This window comes from Perca flavescens, chromosome 15 (genome assembly GCF_004354835.1).
Source record: "Perca flavescens isolate YP-PL-M2 chromosome 15, PFLA_1.0, whole genome shotgun sequence".
In the NCBI taxonomy this organism is placed as follows: Eukaryota; Metazoa; Chordata; class Actinopteri; order Perciformes; family Percidae; genus Perca; species Perca flavescens.
In genome coordinates, this window is record NC_041345.1 from 3,377,626 (window position 1) to 3,399,946 (window position 22,321).

At 44.4% G+C, this 22,321-nt stretch overlaps 1 protein-coding gene across 4 annotated transcripts in view; it reads left to right on the forward strand.

The window, feature by feature from the left end:
* Positions 1–22,321, forward strand: part of bptf (bromodomain PHD finger transcription factor) — a 41,872-nt gene that overhangs the window by 13,494 nt on the left and 6,057 nt on the right. For 3 of the 4 annotated variants that reach the window (XM_028598517.1, XM_028598516.1, XM_028598519.1), the window contains 19 exons: positions 638–767; positions 1,139–1,274; positions 3,193–3,465; positions 3,574–5,155; positions 6,221–6,345; positions 6,935–7,063; positions 7,199–7,349; positions 7,463–7,586; positions 7,934–8,183; positions 9,219–9,386; positions 9,736–9,869; positions 9,969–10,080; positions 11,149–11,363; positions 11,531–12,563; positions 13,708–15,128; positions 15,211–15,293; positions 15,694–15,919; positions 16,429–16,964; positions 18,226–18,402. In XM_028598517.1, the coding sequence (XP_028454318.1) occupies positions 638–767; positions 1,139–1,274; positions 3,193–3,465; positions 3,574–5,155; positions 6,221–6,345; positions 6,935–7,063; positions 7,199–7,349; positions 7,463–7,586; positions 7,934–8,183; positions 9,219–9,386; positions 9,736–9,869; positions 9,969–10,080; positions 11,149–11,363; positions 11,531–12,563; positions 13,708–15,128; positions 15,211–15,293; positions 15,694–15,919; positions 16,429–16,964; positions 18,226–18,402 (7,005 nt within the window). The remainder of the gene's footprint in view (positions 1–637; positions 768–1,138; positions 1,275–3,192; positions 3,466–3,573; positions 5,156–6,220; positions 6,346–6,934; positions 7,064–7,198; positions 7,350–7,462; positions 7,587–7,933; positions 8,184–9,218; positions 9,387–9,735; positions 9,870–9,968; positions 10,081–11,148; positions 11,364–11,530; positions 12,564–13,707; positions 15,129–15,210; positions 15,294–15,693; positions 15,920–16,428; positions 16,965–18,225; positions 18,403–22,321) is intronic. The other variant, XM_028598518.1, reaches the window with a different exon arrangement.

Consider the following 22,321-nt stretch of genomic DNA (forward strand, 5'->3'; position numbering starts at 1 on the left):
TCCAGGATTTAAAGTGTGCGACCAGAGCTCATTCATTCACATTCTGAAGTATTCAAAGTGCTTCTCTTCGTCTTATCATCCTCATTTTTTTTTAACAAGGATATTGAACTCACCATATTTTATGTCTGCCGTTATTCAAAGGATGAACATCCACCTTCTTTTTCTTTGTTTCTTTGCAAGCAGGCTCAAAAGCAGCTGTTCTTCCTCATCCATTCACTCCTATATCATCTTAGCCACTGTTGACATTGACATTAATGCTGCTGCCAGTTTTGCCGTTGTTTACCTTTTTCTTCTTCTTCTAGTCCGTAGAAAAAGCAAAGTCGGTAGCCTTTCCTTAGTTCCTCCAGTCCAGTTTCCTCACCTCTGTTCAGGAGAAGACTGCAGCTAGTGTCGCGACCACCACGCGCAAGTATAAATAATTACGGCGCGCCCATGACGTCACACGTTGTGCGAATGGCGAGTATACTGAACGTTTAACAGGACTCAAGCTACTCATCTGTGTCACTACTCCATGGATTTCTTCAACCTGTTTGGAGTACACTATTGTTGACCAAACAAGCTCAATAATAACTTTTCTATTTCCGTACTGCCCATGCACATTAACATCTTGGTTAAAAACCATACCTTCTTGCTTCAGGCTACATCGCATGACCTCCATGGAGAGGGAGGATAAAGAGAAGGTGAAAAAGCGTGAGAAAAAACTGGAGGATGAGGAGACACTGCAACAGGCCACTTGGGTGAAGTACACCATCCCCATCAAGCACCAGGTAAAAGAACGGTGTCTTTCAACTGTCACCTAGCTCCTCCTGTGGCCATAGAGGAGGTTTAACATCACGAATACTGATCTAGACTAGTGCTTCTCATCCTTTTTTTGTCAGACGTAACCCCACAGCCCTGTTAGATTAACTGTCCATTACTTTAAGCTAACCATTTCAACCACTTAGCGGTTACTTTTAGCTAACTGTTTCAGCTGTTTAATCATTACTTTTAGCAAACAATTTCAACTGTTTAATCGTTACTTTTAGCTAACTATTTCAACTGTTTATTAGTTACTTTTACCTAACTGTTTCAGTAGTCCAGGTTGGAAATATCTTAATATTGCTACATTCTCTGAAATTATTGTGGTTTTTCTTTCAAGGTGTGGAAGCAGAAGGGGGAGGAGTACAGAGTAACAGGGTATGGTGGCTGGAGCTGGGTCAGTAAGACTCATGTGCCGCGGTTTGTCCCAAAGCTACCAGGGAACACAAACGTAAACTACCGCAAAGAACTGGAGGGTAAGGTCCAAACTGGCAATATTTATTTAAAGGGGTGATAGAATGATTATATAGGGTATTTTACACTGTTCCTTAAGGTCTCCTTAAGGTCTCCTAATGGGGTATGTAACATTGGTTGGGCTGAAAATTGCCCGAATGCTATTTTATTAGGCCCTTAACTACCCTGTGAATATGGCTCTATTTGGAGCGAGAGCTTTTCTTCCAAATATGTTATGCTCATGAATATTCAGAATGAGCTACGTGCTGATTGGTTTGAGCAAACTACATAGAAACACATGGGAGACTCGACAGCAGGTCTCACTGCAAAGTTATACATTGTTTGTCGGGCTATTACGTTATTAAATTTGACTTCTGAGACTTTTTTAAGCGAGAAATCAACTATATAAAGCTCAAATATGGGACGTTTTACGAAAATTGATGGCTTATTGCAAATTTGGTAAGACTGTGTGTTGGAGTTCAGCTGCCGGTGCTGCCTGTGCTGCTGCCTCGCTGCCCGGCCTGCCTTCCTCCACTGACCCCGGCCTGCAGCTCCCCTCCTCCTGCTAGCTAAATGGCCCGTGTGTGAGAGTGATAGCGTGGTCAGCGAGCTTGTTACACCACTAATCTCTTACCACAGTTCCAGTTACTCTAGGCTGGCTGTCAGCTGCCGGCATAACTAGAGTAGCTATATTTACAGTTTGAATTTTGTCACGCCACTTATACAACATATCTCTAAAGGTCTTAAAGCTATCAACTGTGTCCGATTTCAAGTTAATGAATTTTTGTGAAGATTAGGGGTTTTGTTATCTATGACTGTCCCTTCATGCTAGCTATGTGTAGCTACAAATCATGGATAGTTAGCTTCATTTTCGGCATAAATAAAGTATATTTACAGTTTGAATTTCATCACGCCACTTATACAACATCTCCCTAAATGTATTATAAAGCTAACAACGGTGTCCGATTTCAAGTTAATGAATATTTGTGAATTTCAGAGGAATTCTAGGAGGAGCTAGCTCTCATTGATAGAGCTACATCCAGCCGCAGGCTCTATCAATGAGACTCAGGGACAAGTGGCGTTTATTTACCCAATTGTTTGTTTAAATAACTCAACACATTATAATTACACACATTAAAAGATTAACTGGAACCTGTGGTAACAGATTGCTGGCGTGACAAGCTCGCTGACCGTGCTCTCACTCACACACACCGGGCATTTAGCTAGCAGGAAGAGGGGAGCTGCAGGCCCTGGAGCTCTGTCAGAGCACCAGCGTTTAGTAGTCATTATCCAAAAAACGGTGACTTTGCACGAGTATGAAGTGCTGTGGGCTGCCAGTCGTGACGGAGCTCCACGTACCTCAGAGCAGGCCGGGGTGTGTAAAGGAAGGCTGGCCAGGCGGCGAGGCAACAACCCAGGCAGCACCGGCGCTGAACTCCGACACACAGTCGGACAAAATTTGCAATTAGCCATCCATTTTCGTAAAGTGGCCCATATTTGAGCTTTACATAGTTGATTTCTCGCATAAAAAAGTTTCAGAAGTGAATTTTGTAATGGAATAGCAGAGATCTGCGTGACCTAGCTAGATTCGGAAGACTACCTGATCTCAGGTCAGTTGTGTAGCCTATGTAAATGTTGTGACCGATCTCTTAATACACCCATGGGCTGACAAAGGTTCCGGTTTTTGGGAGGTTGACGTCAACTTCCAGCTTTGTTGGGATTCGCCCGTTTTCAGCGGCAGTTTCAAAATATGAGATTTTCATAGTAAAGGGGTGTCAGTGGGACTTTGAGCTTCTATGTATGTCCGGTTTACCCACCGAACTGTCGTTATTCAACTATGACAGGGTAAAATCGGTTTTGCATTCTATCACACCTTTAATATATTCTCCTGCTGCTGGCAATTTTGGCTCATATTATGATTTTTTTATGCTGTTTTCATAGCTAAAATGAAGAAGGAAAATGCAACAGCTCGCACTAATAAGCAGAAAAAGTGTATGGAAACAGAGAAGCAGACAACTGAAAACACATTGAAAAAGGACAATGAACAAGCATCCATCACTGCGTCATCTGAGGAGGACCGCAAACCTCAGACCTCCCAAGTGGAAGAAAAACCCACGGAGGATGAGCGGGAAAAGAATACAGAAGAGAAGAGCGAAGAGGAAAAAATGGAGGTGGACCCCTGCTCAGAAACCACTGCTTCAAGTGGAGACACAGGTAAATGTTTGAATTTTTCTCTCCTTTTATCTACTGGAGTTCCCTTGGTGCTGTTTGAGGACAAATATATGTTTCCATTCTACTGACCTCTCTGACTCTTTGTTATAGATAAAGCTGAAAACAAAGGCTCTTCCTCGCCTTCTGTGCAGCCTGCGAGGGACGAACCAATTCAAAAAGTGGAACAACCCAAGAAGGAGGAGACCACTGCATCAAAGCCCTACTATGATGTTGTGAACGTCAGCGAGGGTTTCCAGCTGCGGACAGCTTATAAGAAGAAGGTAAAGCCCTCCAAACTGGATGGGCTTTTGGAGCGACGGGTCAAACAGTTCACCTTGGAGGAGAAGCAGAGGCTGGAGCGAATGAGACAGGCGGCACTGCTGTCCAAAATGGCTGCCACAAAGCCTACAGCCGGAGTTAAGACTGAAGGATCCACGTTAGGCAAACCTGCTGCGACCCTGTGTGTAAAAGAAGAGAAAGAGGAGGGCCTTCAAGTGAAAGACAACGTAGTTAAAAAGCTCGACTTTGGGCAGGAGCAGATGAAGATAAAGGCAGACACGGATGTCATCTCCGAAGCCACAGCACCTAACCACGCTAAACAGACAGAGGTAAATGCTGTGCAGGGGAACTGCGGTGAGGATTTAGCTCACAAAGAAGTGAATGGAGAACCCTTATCAAGCACTGAGCCCAACAGTAAAAACAATTGTATATCTGATACAACGGAAGGCAAAGAAAAAACACAGAAGCCAGAGGTGGCTCGAGTGGGCGAGAATGCTAAGAAACGTGGGTACGAGGAAATCGAGCAAGGCACTGGACAAAGCATGGAGGTAGACCAAAGCAAGACCAGTCCGGTGCAAGTTAACGGGAAAGCTGGGGAAAACCCTGCAGACTCAAACAGCAACTCGGACCCAGCCAGTCAAGTCCAAGGCGATATCAAAGAGCCTCAGAAAGAGCCTGTCAAGTCTCTGATGAATGGAAACCTCTCGCAGAATGATGTGTCTGAAATATGTCACCCACCTCCCCTAAAAGTCCCGAAATTAGAGAACCATGTGGCAGAGAAAGGAGACTCTCTCAATAAGAACATGGATGTGGCTGTGGCCAGTGAGGGGACCGGACCTGCTAAGCTTCCATCCTCTAGCCCTTCTTGCCTGAACAGTAATAGTACGAGTAATGACGGCAGTAGCGAAGGTTTGAAGACCTCCATCACCACTAACACCACCACCACAGAGCCTCAAAACGCCCCGACAACTGACCTGCCCAGCAACATCAGTAAGCCAGATGTGACGTCTCAAGCAGCAGGTAACGCAGTCCCCTCTATTACCGGCGCTGCCGCTCAGCCCAGCTCCAGAGCAGTTGTCCCTCAGAAGACTAAACTTCCAGTCACCGACACCAAGACGGGCACTTCAACCAGCTCCATGACAATTAGCAAAGAGTATTCCACCAAAGACCGAGTCAGCCTTCTCAGGTTCCTCAAATCCAAGAAGGCACGCTCAGGGACAGCTCTGCCGTCCTACCGCAAGTTTGTCACCAAGAGCAGCAAGAAGAGCATCTTTATCCTGCCAAATGATGACCTGAAGAGAATGGCAAGGAGAGCAGGCATCAGAGAGGTGCCCATCTTCAACTACAACGCCAAGCCCGCCCTGGACATATGGCCCTACCCTTCACCTCGGCCCACTTTTGGGATCACATGGAGGTTGGTAACACATTTAGATCTTTTTACACAATGTTTGGGATACTTAAAGTGCTCATATTATGCTTTTTGGCTTTTTCCCTTTCCTTTATTGTGTTATATATCTTTTTGTGCATGTTATAGGTTTACAAAGTGAAAAAGTCCACCCCAAAGGGACTTACCATCTCCAACAGAAAACACTGTTCACAAACTGCTTACCTAGGTATCAGGGCATGCCCTCATACTCTGCTTCTGACTGGCTAGTAGTCCTTACCTAGCTACTGTCAGGGCACTCCCTCATACTCTGCTTCTGACTGGCTAGTAGTCCTTACCTGAGCAGGTACTGAGCACGTGTGACTCCCAACAAAGATGGAACAGAAGTGAGATGTCTCACTCTGTAGCTAAAACGGAGAGCTCAACACACAGGGTGAAAAGAGGAGCTGCAGAAATGTGCAGTACAACAAAAATATGGTGTTTTTTGAAAATTAAACCATATAAACCTATATATTCTCATATATAACCTCTAAATACAACTATGAACCTGAATAGGAGCATAATATGAGCACTTGCATACATTTAGAACTAGCACATGTAGTACACATTTACAATAGCCAGGTGAAAATCTTTTTTTAATTATTTTGAACAATGCTGTGATTGATATGCCAATTTAAAAAAATGACAATCTCTTCCCATTGCTGCTGTTTTTTTTTTTGTCTTAAGTATGCCATCTATTCAGTCAGACAGCAGCCTAAGTAAACAACACAACATGATTCGTTGTCTTGGTGCAAAAGTTTTATTAAAGTTTTATCGGCACGTAATATTCACGTTCTGTGTGAAAGTACTCGTGACAATAACAACAGTTTGAAAACCTTTATCGATGTGCAAATTAATCAGACACACAAAAAAAGTTCCCCATGTGTAAAGCTCTTTTTATTTGTGTCATGAGCACAATATTACGTCACCTAGATAGTAGAAGTAGAACAAATTGAAATACAGTGAACTAAAGTGTGTATGTAAACATGTTTTATGTTGTCAGAATTAGTAGGTAATGTGTTTTTTAAAAAAATGTTATGCCTGTGTTCCTTTCAGGTACCGTCTCCAGACTGTGAGGTCACTGGCTGGGGTCAGCCTGATGCTGAGGCTGCTGTGGGCCTGCCTGAGGTGGGATGACATGGCTGTTAAGCCCTCTGCTGCTGTAGGAACTACACGGAAAGGTGAGAACGTGCTGCACACTGACTTTTTTCTTTCTTTTGGGCATCTTTTCTGTGTTGCTTAGAGGACGCCTTCTCATGTTAGTTTCTATTTTAGTTCAACTAATATTTAGAGCTGCAAAGATAAATCAATTGATCGATTAGTTGTCAACTTTTAAATTAATCAGCAACTATTTTGACAATCGATTTAAATTCTCTGATTCCAGCTTCTTAAATGTGAATATTTTCTAGTTTCTTCACTCCTCTGTGACAGTAAACTTAATATTATATATTTATATAATTATATCTCTGAGTTTTGGGAAAAAAATACATTTTAGGACGTCATCTTAGGCTTTAGGAAACACTGATCGACATTTTTCACCATTTTCTGACATTTTATAGACCAGCTATTCGATTAATCAAGAAAATAATCCGCAGATTAATTGAAAATGAAAATAATTGTTAGTTACAGCCCTATTAATGTTATCTCTTCTGCTTCTGCCAACAAAACCTTGGTGTCTCCACCTTCCAATGCTGGAATGCTTGTAGTATTAGAACTATTAAATGGTTTCCATTTTAAATACTGTGCTGATACGTTTTCTTCTTGCCACAGAAACCACGGACACAGACGTCACCACAACAGAGATCATAAAACGAAGAGACGTGGGGCCTTACGGCATCCGCTCAGAATACTGCATCAGGAAGATCATCTGTCCCCTCGGAAACAGAGACACTCCCAAAGGTAAAAGCAAAACAGCAGAATCACACACACACACACACATTGCAAATTAAAAGAATGACCCAGGTTGATTGCTGGAAATGTTTTGACAACTTTTTTATATACATCTTAAATTTGTTTCTCTTTCTCTTTGAGTAGAAACCCCCACTCCACAGAGGAAAGGCCTGCGCTCAAGCGCCTTGAGGCCCAAGAAGCATGAGCCAGCCAAACTGACTGGGCCTGTAGCTGTGGAGACATGGGTGCCTGAAGAGGACCTGGAGCTGTGGGAGATCAGGGCCTTTGCAGAACGGTGAGAAACGCACAGCTAGCCTCCTCTGGCCTGTGCCCCCAAAAATTATTTTTCGGGAACACTGAATTATTCTGTTAGAGCTCTGACTGTCGCCTTTTTCCTCGATAATACAGAGTGGAGAGGGAGAAGTCCCAGGGTATCGATCCCTCCAAGACTGGAAGTAGTCTTAGGACGGCCGAGGATGTCAAGGCCCATTTGGAGAGTCAGCTAAAACAGGCCAGACTGGCTGCTCAGCAGGTGGGAATACTGAACACACAAAACACACACACACACACACACTCACTATATTTGTTATAAATATTTATTTATGTTCACACTGTACTTCAGAAGCATTTGTACAATCAATTTTTTTTGGCAACATTTAACCTAGTCTTACTTTAATTTCTATTTCTTGCACACATTTTTTGTATATATATATATATATATATATATATATATATATATATATATATATATATATATATATATATATATATATATATATATATATATATATATCTTTCTCTCTCTCTCTCTCTCTCTCTCTCCTGCAACTTAGCAATTAGTATTCTGATTCTGAAAATGTTGTATTATTATTGTTACAGAAACGTCTGGAGCAGAGACCGGGTACACCTGCTACCACTCCCACAACAACCACCACCACCACTTCGGCCATCACTCCCAGTTCTCCCAGCACCCCAGCGTCCATGGGCCAGAGGACAGGTCAGGTCACATCTGGAACTAAGATGGTCCTGGCCTCCAAACTGGGCTCTCCTGTTCCCTTCCAGCAGGACAAAAACTTTCATCAGTCTTTTGCTTCTTGGGTCAAGCAGGGTCAGACCAACAACGGCTCAGGTAAGCCAGACCGAAAGACACAGATAATTTGAATGAATCTTAATCCCGTTAGAAATCTTACGTAGAATGGCGTAGAGGTGTGCGCCTTCTCAGCCATCATCTTCTGTTGGCGGCAGGCAGACAAAAAAAACGTTGTCAGAAGATACTTTTTTTGTTCCCCCTTTTTTATTGTTTTTTGACAGTTATATCAGTTTGTCAGAAGTCAATCATTAGCATGAATTTCCACGTTATTTTTTTGTTGTGTCAATTTGACAAAGTGGTAATTGTGATTGGCTTGTGGTGTCCACTTTTTATCCTGTTAAAACTGTATTTTCATTTTGAGTCCTTTCATATCCTAAAGAGATACAGGATAGCCTGTTTATCAGCAGAATCTAAACACATGGCAAAGCAAAATGAGTTTAGCATTTTGGCCTTGTATTGATCCCTATGTACCTTGGAGAGGCAGGTTTATTTTCTTTCTTTTTATGGGATACGTTAAAGCTGGGGGAGGCAGAATGCAAAAATGCCCGGCAGAATTTGAAGTAGATTGAGAGCACCTCCTCCTGCAGCTCTCCCTCTCCCCTCTGTCCAGCCTCTCCCATCAGACGAGCACAAGCATATGCACCGGCATCACACAGTAACCTATACTAGTATTAGTCATTCATTTAATGCCGATGCTGTTATATAGCGGCAGTTATATGATAATGACTGTCCTGTTTTCTTTGTAATGGCCTTTGAGATGACATTCAGTACTGTGTGTAATTCAAGGCTCTAGCTAGCTACATGAACTTGAATTAGCCGCAGCTTTTAGCTACCGGCTTGTCTGCCGTGTTTTGTTGTGGATTTTGTTCAGTGTAATAGTAACCGAGAAGTAAATAAGTTTAAAAAAAAAAAAAAAAAAAAAAAAAAGGCTAATGGTTAAAGCATTAATCCAAAAATGTCAGCCCCATTATTGTTGACTCAAACCTTCCAGTGGACACCACAGCTGTAGACTGGCTATCGCGGTGGCCCTTGTGGGTATGCGTGACTGCAGGTGGTGCATGGTGTGTCTTGCAGCCTCCATTGGCTCGGTGGCCACCGTGGCTAGCAGTATCACCACCTCAGAGCAAACCTTCCAGATCGCTGGCAGCCCAGTGACTGTGGCTGGCCAGGTCCTCGCCGCCAAACTCCCGCTCCCCGCTAACAGCAAGATTGTCACGCTCAACATGCCCACCGCTCAAGGAGGTAGGGCGCACGAGTGTCATCCATTTCCGCTGGTTTGTGCTTACAATTGCCTAAATGGATGGAAGAGTGTCCTGTGACCGGCGAAATCTGTTGGCACTGAGCATGGATGATGCAACCAGATTTTAGTTTATTTTTTATTTTTTTATCTTTTATGGCCAAAAGAATGCAATTTTTTGTCTGAGCTTTTCTGAGTTGTGGTCCCATGAACTGAAGCTTTTTTAAATTGCTTTATAGATCTTCCCCACACACAGTGCATGTCTCGCCGCTGCTGTGCACCCTTGACCTGTATCGCTGCATGCACCCAATGCATATTTGCTTCAATTCCTCACGTAATCGTGCTTGTCAACAGGTATAGTCCAGCAGAAAGTCGTGGGCATTTTTCCCTCTGGGCCCCCTGCGAACCTTAGGACATACAGCACGCTACATCCTACGACTGGCAACATCAACCTCAGAGCCACCACCTCCTCAACTACCCAGCCACAGGTCTTTTGTCCTTCACCCTGTCCTTTTCACTGTTAACTTGGAGCTAGTAAAATATTAAGCACATTGATTGAGGATTTTACTTTTGGTTTTGTGTTCCAGGCCATCACAGCGGGAGGCCAAATACAGCCTGGCACGACGACGAGCCAGTCAGCGACCCCGTCTACCTCTGTGGGCACAGCAGCAGGCAGAAGTCCAGCAGTGGCTCAACAAGGTGTTCTGTCTAACTCATCATTTCTTTACATAAATAAGGTTGTAGTGTTCTGAACCGGCCCGTCTCAGCTCGACTCAAAACGGCTGATGGTGTCACCTGCTTCTCAGCTTGTCAAGTCGCCAGAGGCTGGTTGTAGTTTCAACATGTTGCACCTGTTTCAACAGCCAATCGCAAAGTCGGCTTGTAAAGTTGGCTACAAACTATAGAAATAAAATGATCCATAATTTATTTATTTTCTATACAAATTGTCAACTGGTCAAAAGGGCAGAGTTTGAGACGGAGGCTCAATGACTGCCCGTAATATGGTCGAGCGATCTAGAGGGTGCTGAAAAGAGCAGCGATGGAACAAAGCATGGGTCGCATAAATAAAACGTAGTTTTCTCCGATTTATCATTAGAAATGCAACTGTAGCAAGTATATCTAACTGTAACGTTATACACATTCATATTTAGATGCAAAAATGATATATCCAGCACAGGGTTTCCTCTAGGATGAACCAGAACTGACACTTTGCTGCAACACAAACAAATATATTTATTCACACACACAATGAGGCATATTTTCAGTTGTGATTGAACTGTATTTTTTTAGTTACTATATAGGCCAACTTTGATCTTGACATATAGGCTAAGCATTCTGTAGCAATTAACAATAAACCCACTATTAATGAAATTTTCTTAATGCAGTGTAACTACTTCAGCATGTAAATAATTCACCTCAAACAAACATACATACAACAACATACATTCTCCGACATGCACTCTAACAATGCAGCCCCTATTTCTGATACCGTGGGGGGCAGAAATGTTTCCGTGGGGGGCCGCCACGGTCAAATCAACAGAGAGGAAACGACAAAAAGCCTAAAGGTCGGAAGTTGGAACGGAAGTACAAAGAGTTGTTGCTATGGAGATGATACACTGTCTCGTTGCATTAGTGTGAAATGGCAGGTTTTATAATGTTGCAGATCAGCTTGTTGCAACTAGTTGCAAGTTTCAACCCGACCCGTCATGAATATTTGGTCTGAACTGGGTTTTACAAACATTCCTACTCTCTCCTCATCTCCTCCAGGCCAACCTCAGCCGACTGTGACACAGACGGGTCCTGGTTCTACACCTATACAGACGACTGCAGCTCAGAGAGCAGCAGGTGCTGCGCCATCACCTCATGCAGCCACCGCAGCACCTGGACAGTCACCTGTAGCTTCCTCCCAGACCACCAGACCACAGCAGGGTCAAGTTAAACTCACTATGGCACAGCTCATGCAGCTAACACAGGGTGCTCAGGTGAGGGCACATTTTTTTTTTTCCTGCAGAGAAAGTCTTTAAAATGTTTTAGTGTTTACTTGCTCTTGTAAAGTACCTCATAACTTTGTTTTGAATGGTGATGTATAAAGAGAGAATTCTTTCACTGTTAGCTGAAGGCAAGACTCCTTTTGTCTACAATGCTGCAGGGGGGAAACCCAGGTCTGACGGTGGTAATCCAGGGTCAGGGTCAGACCCAGGGACAGCTGCAAATCATTCCACAGGGTGTGACAGTCATCCCTGGTCCTGGTCAGCAGCTAATGCAGGCAGCCATGCCCAACGGCCAGGTCCAGCGCTTCCTCTTCACTCCCATGCCCCCATCCTCATCAGCTCCAACGTCGGCACCCCCTCCGACCCCTCAAACCCAAATGTCAACTCCAACTCAAGCCAGAGCCCCTGCGCAAGTCCAGACGACCCCCTCAGCCCGAGGCCAAACCATAATGACGGCCCCTGTACCTACCCCTACACAAATGCCAAGTTTGGCCCCCACAGTTCCTGTGCAAACCCAAGTTCCAGCCGCGACCCCATTATCCGTACCTGCACAGTCTCAAATATCCACTCCTGTTCCTGCCCTGCCACACGTTGCAGCCCAGGCCTCCACACAGGTTTTATCCTCCACGCCAGCTGTCCCCGCACAACCTCAAGTAGCAAGATCTGTCCCTTCCCCAGCACAAAATGCAGGCCCAGCTATGTCTCAGACACAAATCTTTGCCACAGCCTCAACCCCTGCGCAAAACCAAGTCCCAGCCATCGTGCCAACCCAAGTCTCCACCCCTACACCTGGCTCATTTCCTACACAAACCCACACTGCAGTGTCGAATCCTGTCCTGGGACAAGTTGCATCTCAAGCCCAGGTCCAGACACACGCTTTCAGCCCCACCCCTGCTTTAGCCCCTGTCTCAGTCAAGGCAGCCGCCCAAGTTGCTGCTACAGCAGCCGCTACTAACTCAGCCCAAATGCCTGCTTCTGCCTCTCTTCCCTCACCTGTCCAAGTTCCAACCCCTGCCCTTGCCCCCGTCTCTGCTCCTGTCATAGCTGTTGTGTCCACCCAAATTGCTGTGCCATCCCCAGCCAAAGCTCTAACCCAAATCCATGCGACAGCCCCAGTTCCCCTTCATGCTGCTGTGGCCAATGCTGTTGTCACACCAGTCACAGCCACCTCTACAACACCTTCGGTGCCAGGTAAGGTACCCGCCTCAATTCCCACAAACGATCTATCAATCTAGGGTTGGGTACCGTTTAGGTTCTTTCCGATACCGGTGCTAAAATTATACTTTTAAAACGGTGCCGCTGCCTAAATGGTGCCTGAACCGATACTTTAAAAAAAGAATCTCACAAAATGACAGCTTTAAATGATTTATTTAAATTATATTAACCCTTACTTATAACAATAACTAATTTCACCAGTCAGATGCTGACAAAAAGAAGAACCACTAGATGGCAGAAGGGTACTTTACGACACAGCTTGAGTTTCTCGAGGTGCACAATTGTTTCTCGGACTCTGGTGTCTCAAAGTGTAGCTAGTGTCCTCTGTGTCTTTAGCTGCAGACTGTTGTACGTCTCGGGGTTGGAATCCTCTTCAGTGAAATACTGCCACACGTTAGACCGTTTAGATGTCAGTATTTTAATTGTGTTTCAGCCAGCTACTAGCTAACGGTAGAGGTGTTGAAATTAATCAAATAATCGATGCATCGAATCGTGGACATGGACAATGATGCATCGATAATCGGCAGGCTCATAACTGATTATTTCTGTTTACATTTTAATGTAGGCCTAACAACATTTCTGTTTTACATGTTATGTTTTTCCCATTCAGGAAGTGCCATGTGCTCAGTGCTGTATAGTTTTATGTATCCAATTTATTTAGTATTAGAGCACTGCAGAATGTTTGGTTTTTGAAGCTTGAAAAGCTACAAATTAAATATCTTGCATGGCTTTAATAGAAAAATGTATTTGACTCATCGTGATGCATCAAGATATCGAATCGCTGACATGATAATCATAATTGAATCGGGAGATCAGTAAAGACGCCTCTAGCTAATGGTTGGCTAACGTTACCTGTGGCCAAGTGTAATGTTAACTAGCGTCACGTGCAGTGATGCTTCTGTTCACTGTAACATTTGTTTCGGAGCACCAGAGAGCAACGCAATCATTTAAGTAACGAGGCACTGAAATTAGCTCCGGTAGATAACGGTCATTTAGGAAAGGTTTCGGTACCTAACCCTACCCAAATCAACAGCATTCCATTTTTGTCTACATATGAAGGTTGACTTTTTTTATTTATTGATTGCTTCTCTTTACTTCTTCTGTACGTGTTCTGTTGTAGCTCTGACAGAGCTGAGGGCCACTCACCCCCAGGTTTGGACTCCGGCTTCATCTCAAGCCAAGACTCCAGTTCAGCCAGCTCAGACACCTGCATCAGTCTCCATACATTCACCCGTTTCCTCTCTGCCTCAAGCATCTGTTCCTCCTCAAGCTCAAGGACACGTCCAGCCCCCCACCGTTGTGTCCGTGCAGCAGGTCACTCAAATCCCAGTGTCAGCTGTGCAGGTTCATATGGGACTACCGGTCTCTTCTGTCGTTTCTACTGTCAGACCTACGCAGCCTCAGCTCCAGCCCCAAGCCCATTCTCAACTTCAACCCCAGCTTCAAGCCCAAATCCGTGCCCAGATTCAGGTCCAGCCCTTTGGCCAAGTCCAACAAATGCCACACATTCAAGCACAGGCCCAAAACCACCCCCAGGTCCGAGTTCAGTTTCAGCCACAAACTCAGCAGCCACCCCAAGCCCAGCTACAGCCCCTTGCTCAAAATCAACCTCAGGTGCAGTTTCAGTCCCAAACCCCCAACCAAACCTTGCCCCAGGTCCAGGTTCAGGCCCAGCTCCAATCAAGGGTCCAGCCTCAGTACCACCCCCAGGTACAGGCTTCATTTCAAACACCGGCTCAGACCCAACAGCAGGCTCACCAACAGCCTCAGGTTCAATCTCCACCCCAGGTTCAGTCTCAGGCCCAAACTCCGCTACAGAACCAGATCCATACCCAACTCCATCCCCAGGTTCAGGTCCAGTTCCAGCAACAGAGCCAGATTCACCCACAACCTATGGCCCTGCAACAACCCCAGGTCCAAACTCAAGTCCAAACCCAGCCCCAGTTTCAAGTCCAGTCGCCGCAGCAGACCCAGGTCCAGCAACAGCTTCAGGTCCAAGCCCAACCCCAAGTCCAAGCTAAGCTCCAAGTCCAGTTCCAGTCTCCGAACAAAACGCAAGTTCAAGCGCAGCCTCAGCTTCAGGTCCAGTCTCCAATCAGGCATCAGCTCATCACCGTTCCGGGCCTCCAGCAGCCTGTCCAGCTTCTTTCAGCTCTGCCGCCCCACGTTGCTGCCCAGATCCAAGCCCAAATCCAGGCACAGGCACAGCAGCAGGGCGGCACGGTTCCCCAGCAGATCAAACTGCAGCTGCCTATCCAGATCCAGCAGACAGGGGGGCAAATTCAGGCCCACCAGATCCAGAACATGGTGACCATACAAGCACCAGCGAGTGTCCAGGAGCAGCTCCAAAGGATGCAGCAGCAGCAGCAGCAGCAGCAGCAGCAGCAGCAGCAGCAACAACAACAACAACAACAGCAGCAGCAGCAGCAACAACATCAACAACAACAAAAACCAAAGAAAAAGAAACACCACGAAGCTAAAAGGGAACAGAAAGAGCAGATTCTGCAGGCCGTTAGCCCCGGAGATGGCATGCAAAAACAGGTGTGACTCACAATTCACATTGATTCCTTTCTTACAGCTTCTAGAAACTTTTAATATTAACAGAACGTGTTTTTGTTGTCAGGTGGTAGTGAAGCAGAATGCTACAGCAGAACAGCTGAAACAGAGGAAGAGCCTGGCTGCAGCTGAGCGAGAGGAGAACCAGAGGTTTGGGACTTAATAATCACAGAAATGTGTCGCTTTATGACCAAAGTTTATATGTCCTGTGGATGACTGTAGTATTTATGTTTTTAGTTAACCTTTATTTTACCAGAAATACTCCCGTTGAGTCCGGGCCAAGACAGCAGCATAAAAAGTTTCACATAAGAGAACAAACAACAGACTTAAAACAGAAAATTACATCAAACAGGACATGTACATTAAGTGGTCAAATAGTCCTTTAACCTGTTTGTATAATCTTTCAGGCCTAAAATAAAAGTATGTTCATGGTATTGACTGCTTTTCCCTCCATGTATCTGGATATAAAAGCTTACTGAGTTTCTTCCCCATATCTGCACCAGCAACTGAACAACAATGACTCTAGCGCCCCGCTGTCCTCTGTTTACAGAATGATAGTGTGCAACCAGGTGATGAAGTTCATCCTCGACAAGATTGAGAAGGACGAGAAGCAGGCAGCTAAGAAGAGAAAGAAGGAGGAGGTGGTTGAGCAGAAACGCTCCAAGCAGAATGCCTCCAAGCTGACTGCACTGCTGTACAAGCACAAGGAACAGCTGAAGGCGGAGATCCTGAAGAAGAGGGCACTGCTGGACAAGGAGCTGCAGCTGCAAGTACAGGTTAGCACACAGTCTGCCTTCATAAGATGGTTATGTATAGAGTAGTCTTGATCAATGGAAGGTACAGCTCCTCTTTTCACCCTGTGTGTTGAGCTCTCTGTTTTAGTGAGTGAGGCATCGCACTTCTAGCCCATCACTGATAACACTGGTATAATCAAAATGAGGCTCACATTACTGTATTGTTAGTTAACTTCATTTAATATTTTATGTGGCTTTTCCTTTGCGGGCTGCAAATGTTTCACCGTAAAGTTCCTACCCCAGACTATTTTGCAGAGCCACCGTCGATTGTGATTGGTATAAAGAAATACAAACAACCCAAAATGTTTTTTTCCTATCCCAGGATGTATCTGTGGTCTAGCTAGACCTTATTCCACAGCACTGTGCCGATAGGTCTGGCATTGCAAGACTATGTATATAGAGTATAAGCTGTCCAGGAATCATTTTTATAATGCATAAAATTCAGAGAGGACATACTGACCTTGACATCACATATCTTGTCTCCTTCTCAGGAGGAGCTGAGGCGGGACATAGCCAGGCTACAAAAAGAACAGGAGAAAGCCAGAGCTGCCATCGTCCAGGCTGCTGCAGCAACCGTCAAGGCAGCGTCTTCCCACTCCTCCCATCCCTCCCACTCCTCCCACCCCTCCCACGCTACACATTCCTCTCACAGCACCCACACAGCGGCCTCGCCCTCCTCGTCCCATAAACGGAAGCGGGAAGAGGAGAGAGACAAAGACCGAGACAAAGACCGAAGCAAAGACCGGGACAGGCATCACGAGAAAAAACGGGACAGGGATAAGGATAAGGACCGAGACAAATGTAGAGACCGAGACAAAGACCGAGACGGGGATCGAGAGAAGGAGAGAGACAGAGAGCGGGACAGACATCGGGACAGAGACAAGGACAAAGACAGGGACAGAGACAAGGACGGAGATTCCAGCTCCTCAAAACACAAAAAGAAGAAGAAGCTCTCTTCTACCTCAAAGGATCACAAGAAGGACACCAAATTGTACTGTATCTGCAAAACGGCCTACGACGAGTCAAAGTAAGCTCTCTGGAAAAACCCGCCGTTGTGATAGAGAGGAAAAGCCCCTCCCGTCCGGTGAACCTCATGGGATCTTATTTCGGGAAATAATATGTATGGTAGTGAACGGGAAACGATCCCGTTTAAAAAAAAAAAAAAAAAAAAAATGTTTGCAACTTTTTTTTTTTTTTTTTTTAATTTGGCAACTGAAGAAAGTAGGGCTTCTCCCTCTTAGTCGATTAGTCGACTAATCGGTCGTTTTGGTCTTGGTCAACTTAGATTTCTTTAGTCCATTAGTCATGTTTGATGCTTTTTTCATGCTGAATGACTTATTTCCAAGAAGCGTACGAGCACATCTCTGGTTAACACAAGAATTAAAGTGGTGCTTTTGCATGACTCTTTGCGGAGAATCCAGATTTACAAATCTGTCGATTAAATCAACTAATCGATTAGTCGATACAATTGAGTTAGTGTTAGTCGACTAAGGATTTCTTCAATCGATCACAGCCCTAGAAGAAAGTCACAGTTTGTCAGGTTTGTTGTAGTACCGCTTGGTTTTCTGTTAAACCGCTCAATGAACTACATCTCTCGTCTCCCACAATTTATGTCAACTTGCTCGCTAGCTAGCTTAGCTCTGCTCCACAACACATGTAGGCTAACTTCAGCTTATCTGATGTGATTTATCCAGCAACGTTTTATTAGCCGAGAAGCGAGAGAACAAGCGAGATCCGTTGCTCGTGTCGCTAACTTTACATCCCGGTGCAAAACACATCGTAGCTCCAGAGAGACGTCACTTATGTGGCATCTGGGCGAGTAGGCTTTCTAATTGCGTGTTTTCACAGACTTATACTTCAACAGTTTCATGACAACCTTTCTTGACTTGCAAAATTGTCTTTTAAATTGACAAACATGTGTAATTCATGGCTCAATTCGGTTTAACTCATGGCTCAATTCAAACGGGGTTAATTCACTAACCGTACCAATTGTTTCCGAATTAGGGGTCCCGTGGCGGTCAACCGGAAGGGGAGAAACTTCGCCTCTGTACTGTATTACAACATTTCACTGCAACGAGTGTGGCCGGGTTAGCTCAGTTGGTAGAGCAACCTGTGACTGTTTCCTGCATGTCTCCCTCTCTCACCTTTCATGTCTCAGCTGTCCTATCAATTATAGGCGGAAATATATAACTACAAAATAACAATGTTAACATTTCGCTGCAACGCACTCGTGATGTCGTCATGAAGATTTAAGTGGGACAAGAATTAACCCTCTTTCCTCCTCTTAGGTTTTACATAGGGTGCGACCTGTGCTCCAACTGGTTTCATGGCGCGTGTGTTGGCATCACAGAGAAAGAGGCCAAGAAGCTGGAGGACTTTGTGTGCAACGACTGTAAACGTGGTCAGGAGGGAGGAAGCAACGAGGAGTTGTACTGCATCTGCCGGACGCCGTACGACGAATCACAGTATGGCTCCTCCTAAATACAGTCTTGTATAAAGTACTTGAAAGCAATACTTGAGTAAAAGCACAATATCTTGCCAGACTTTGGTAGAAGCTAAAGTCACCTTTTAGAATATTACTTGAGTAAAAGTCTTAAAGTATGTATAGGATATTTACTGACTTTACTAAAAGTCATTTTCTGATATTAAATGTACTTAACTATTAGAAATAAAGTAAAAGTAAAGACAATCTTTGATAATGAAGTATTCTGTGGCTTCCTTATAGCAAAGCCTAGTATTCAGCGTGTCCACACCTTCTTAAACATCAAATTCAAAGTCTCAAAGAGAAAAACAGAAAAGGAATTTTAAGTTTTTGTTCCCTCCAACGTACCAAAACATTTCTTGCAAGTAATGAAGACTCTGAGGGGAAAAGTAGTGGAGTAAAAGTGAAAGTTTTCAATAATATAAATAACGACCTAAAGTACATGTGAAAATTCTACTCAAGTACAGTAACTAAGTATTTGTATTTTGTTACATTACAGCACTGCCTAAATAACGCCACTGTCGTCCGCTTCATACATATCGTCGCCTTCCTAAAATAATGGCCTAAGTCATTTTTTCAGGTTTTTCAGAAAACACAAAAAACTGAATGGACTAAGTCACACGCTTAGGGCGTTTTCACACATACCTCGTTTGGTCCGGACTTTCGGACTTTTTAGTTTGATCCGAACCAAAATTACAGGTGTGAAACCTCCCCCGGACCGCGGTCCAGATCAAAAGACCAAATTTTGGTCCGATAAAAAGAGGTGGTCTCGGTCCGGACCAAACTGAACCATGGTCCGGTTCGTTTATAGTGTGAAAGCATTTTTTGGATGGTTCGGACTTTTGGACCAAATACAAGAAGCTCTGGCAGGCTCTCCTTGTGTTACAAGACCGGGGAAGCTCCTTTAAGGTGCTTAGTGAGAGAGAGTGACGGTGAATGCGTTCAGAGAAGACAGCTGTCGGCCATCAGAGCAGAGAATACATCAGCAGTTTATTTGTTAAGTGGTAAATGTACAGCGTAAGTTTCAGTTTGTCTCTGAATAAATGCTCCAGAAAGAAAGTTCTGTTGCTTCTCAACATCACAACAAAACAAAAAGGGCCGCGGCAGTAGGGGGAGAGCATCAGTCAGTAGGGGGAGAGCATCAGTCAGTAGGGGGAGAGCATCAGTCAGTAGGGGAGAGCATCAGTCAGTAGGGGGAGAGCATCAGTCAGTAGGGGGAGAGCATCAGTCAGTAGGGGAGAGCATCAGTCAGTAGGGGGGAGAGCATCAGTCAGTAGGGGGAGAGCATCAGTCAGTAGGGGGAGAGCATCAGTCAGTAGGGGGAGAGCAGCATCAGTCAGTAGGGGGAGAGCAGCATCAGTCAGTAGGGGGAGAGCATCAGTCAGTAGGGGGAGAGCATCAGTCAGTAGGGGGAGAGCATCAGTCAGTAGGGGGAGAGCATCAGTCAGTAGGGGGAGAGCATCAGTCAGTAGGGGAGAGCATCAGTCAGTAGGGGAGAGCATCAGTCAGTAGGGGGGGAGAGCATCAGTCAGTAGGGGGAGAGCATCAGTCAGTAGGGGGGAGAGCATCAGTCAGTAGGGGGAGAGCAGCAGGCAGTAGGGGGAGAGCATCAGTCAGTAGGGGGAGAGCATCAGTCAGTAGGGGGAGAGCATCAGTCAGTAGGGGGAGAGCATCAGTCAGTAGGGGGAGAGCAGCAGTCAGTAGGGGGAGATCAGCCGACACAGAGAGAGGATATGAGAGGACGAGGAAGCCCTTCAACAAACCAATCAGTTAGAAGTATCTGGAGACGTAGCTCACGTATGTGATGACGGCAGGACGGAGGTTTGTCACGTATAGATCTTTAGTGCGCTTGCAAAACTGCAGTGTGAAACCACAACTTACCGGATCAAATGTAGACAATGTAACAAAAACATGAAGCTTGGTCCATAGGCAATTATACTAAAGGTGTAGAATCACATGACCTGTTCAACTGAGGATGTAGGCAGTTTTATAAGAGGTGGCCAGCACCCAAGGGGGTAAGCTTCGCTTCAGAACTCAAACCTCCGATGGCGCCATTTTGTTGCTACAAAGGTATCACCTCTTGTTAGCATTACACTGACCGCCATTTTTTTTTACGTCACTTAACTGTGAATAACTTTACATCTGAAGTGTTTAAAGACCCTATTTATCCATTTTTTATTTCTAAAGAAACACGACAATGTATAAAAGGCTCCATTACCTTGTACCTCCGTAGCAGACGTTTTTGTAAAAATAGGCTAACGATTGGGTCATAACCACGAGACTTACTGTCACACAGTAGAGGAATTACCGTATAGTACAGGAGAAGCTCACAGGCAGTTTAGACTTACATTAGCTGTTTAGGTTTAATTACTGATGTTAATTAGCATGTTAGTTAGCAATAATTAGCCTGTGCTTGTGTTATTTCGTTACATATACCTACACTCTCCGTCTCTGTAAGATTGGGAATGATTGAGATTTCTCTTGTCACAGCTACCAGAAGACTTCACACTTTCAGACAGGTTGCTCACGTCACATTTAAGTTGTCTCTGTCAGTTGGAGGCTGCTCAGTAAAGGAAGACATCACCGGAAAAGTGCTTCTAAATAGCCTTCACTGGTCTCCCTCCAGAGCAACGGGGTCTCTTGGTCCATTTTATATATATATATATATATATATATATATATATATATATATATATATATATGTATGTATATGTATGTATGTATATATATATATGTATATGTATGTATGTATGTATGTATGTATATATATGTATGTGTATATATATATATATATATATATGTATGTGTATATATATATGTATGTGTATATATATATGTATGTGTATATATATATGTATGTATGTGTATATATATATGTATGTATGTGTATATATATATGTATGTATGTGTATATATATATATATATATGTATGTGTATATATATATATATATATGTATGTGTATATATATATATATATATATATGTATGTGTATATATATATATACAGTGGGGGAAATAAGTATTTGACCCCTTGCTGATTTTGCAGGTTTGCCCACTTACAAAGAATGCAAAAATCTACAATTTTAATCATATGTACATTCTAACAGGGAAAGACAGAATCCCAAAGAAAATTCCAGAAAATCACATCATATGAATTTATTAAAATTGATAAACATCTGATGAGGAAAAACAAGTATTTGACCCCCTGGACAAACAGCAAGTATTCTGGCTCCTACAAGCCAGTTAGTCTTTCTTTAAGACACAGCCCCAATCCGAACCAATTATCTACATCAAATACACCTGCCTCACCTCGTTAACTGTATAAAAGACACCTGTCAACACCCAAACAACCAGCATCCAACAATACCACCATGGGCAAGACCAAAGAGCTTTCTACGGACATCAGGGACAAGATTGTTGATCTGCACAAGGCTGGGATGGGCTACAAGAGAATCGGAAAGCAACTTGGAGAGAAAAGATCAACTGTCGGTGCAGTTATCAGGAAATGGTAGAAGCACCACACCACCGCCAACCTCCCTCGGTCTGGGCCTCCACACAAGATCTTGCCTCGTGGGGTGTCCCTGATCATGCGAACGGTGAGGAATCATCCCAAAACCACAAGGGGGGAACTGATGAATCAACTGAAGGCAGCTGGGACCACAGTTACAAAAGAAACGGTTGGTAACACACTACGCCGTCATGGATTGAAATCCTGCAGCGCACGCAAGGTCCCCCTGCTCAAGAAGAAACATGTACAGGCCCGCATGAAGTTCGCCATTCACCACCTGGACGACTCAGAAGATAGAACTTTTTGGCCTCAACTCAACTCGTCGTGTTTGGAGGGCAAAGAACACCGAGTACAACCCAAAGAACACCATCCCCACCGTCAAGCATGGTGGTG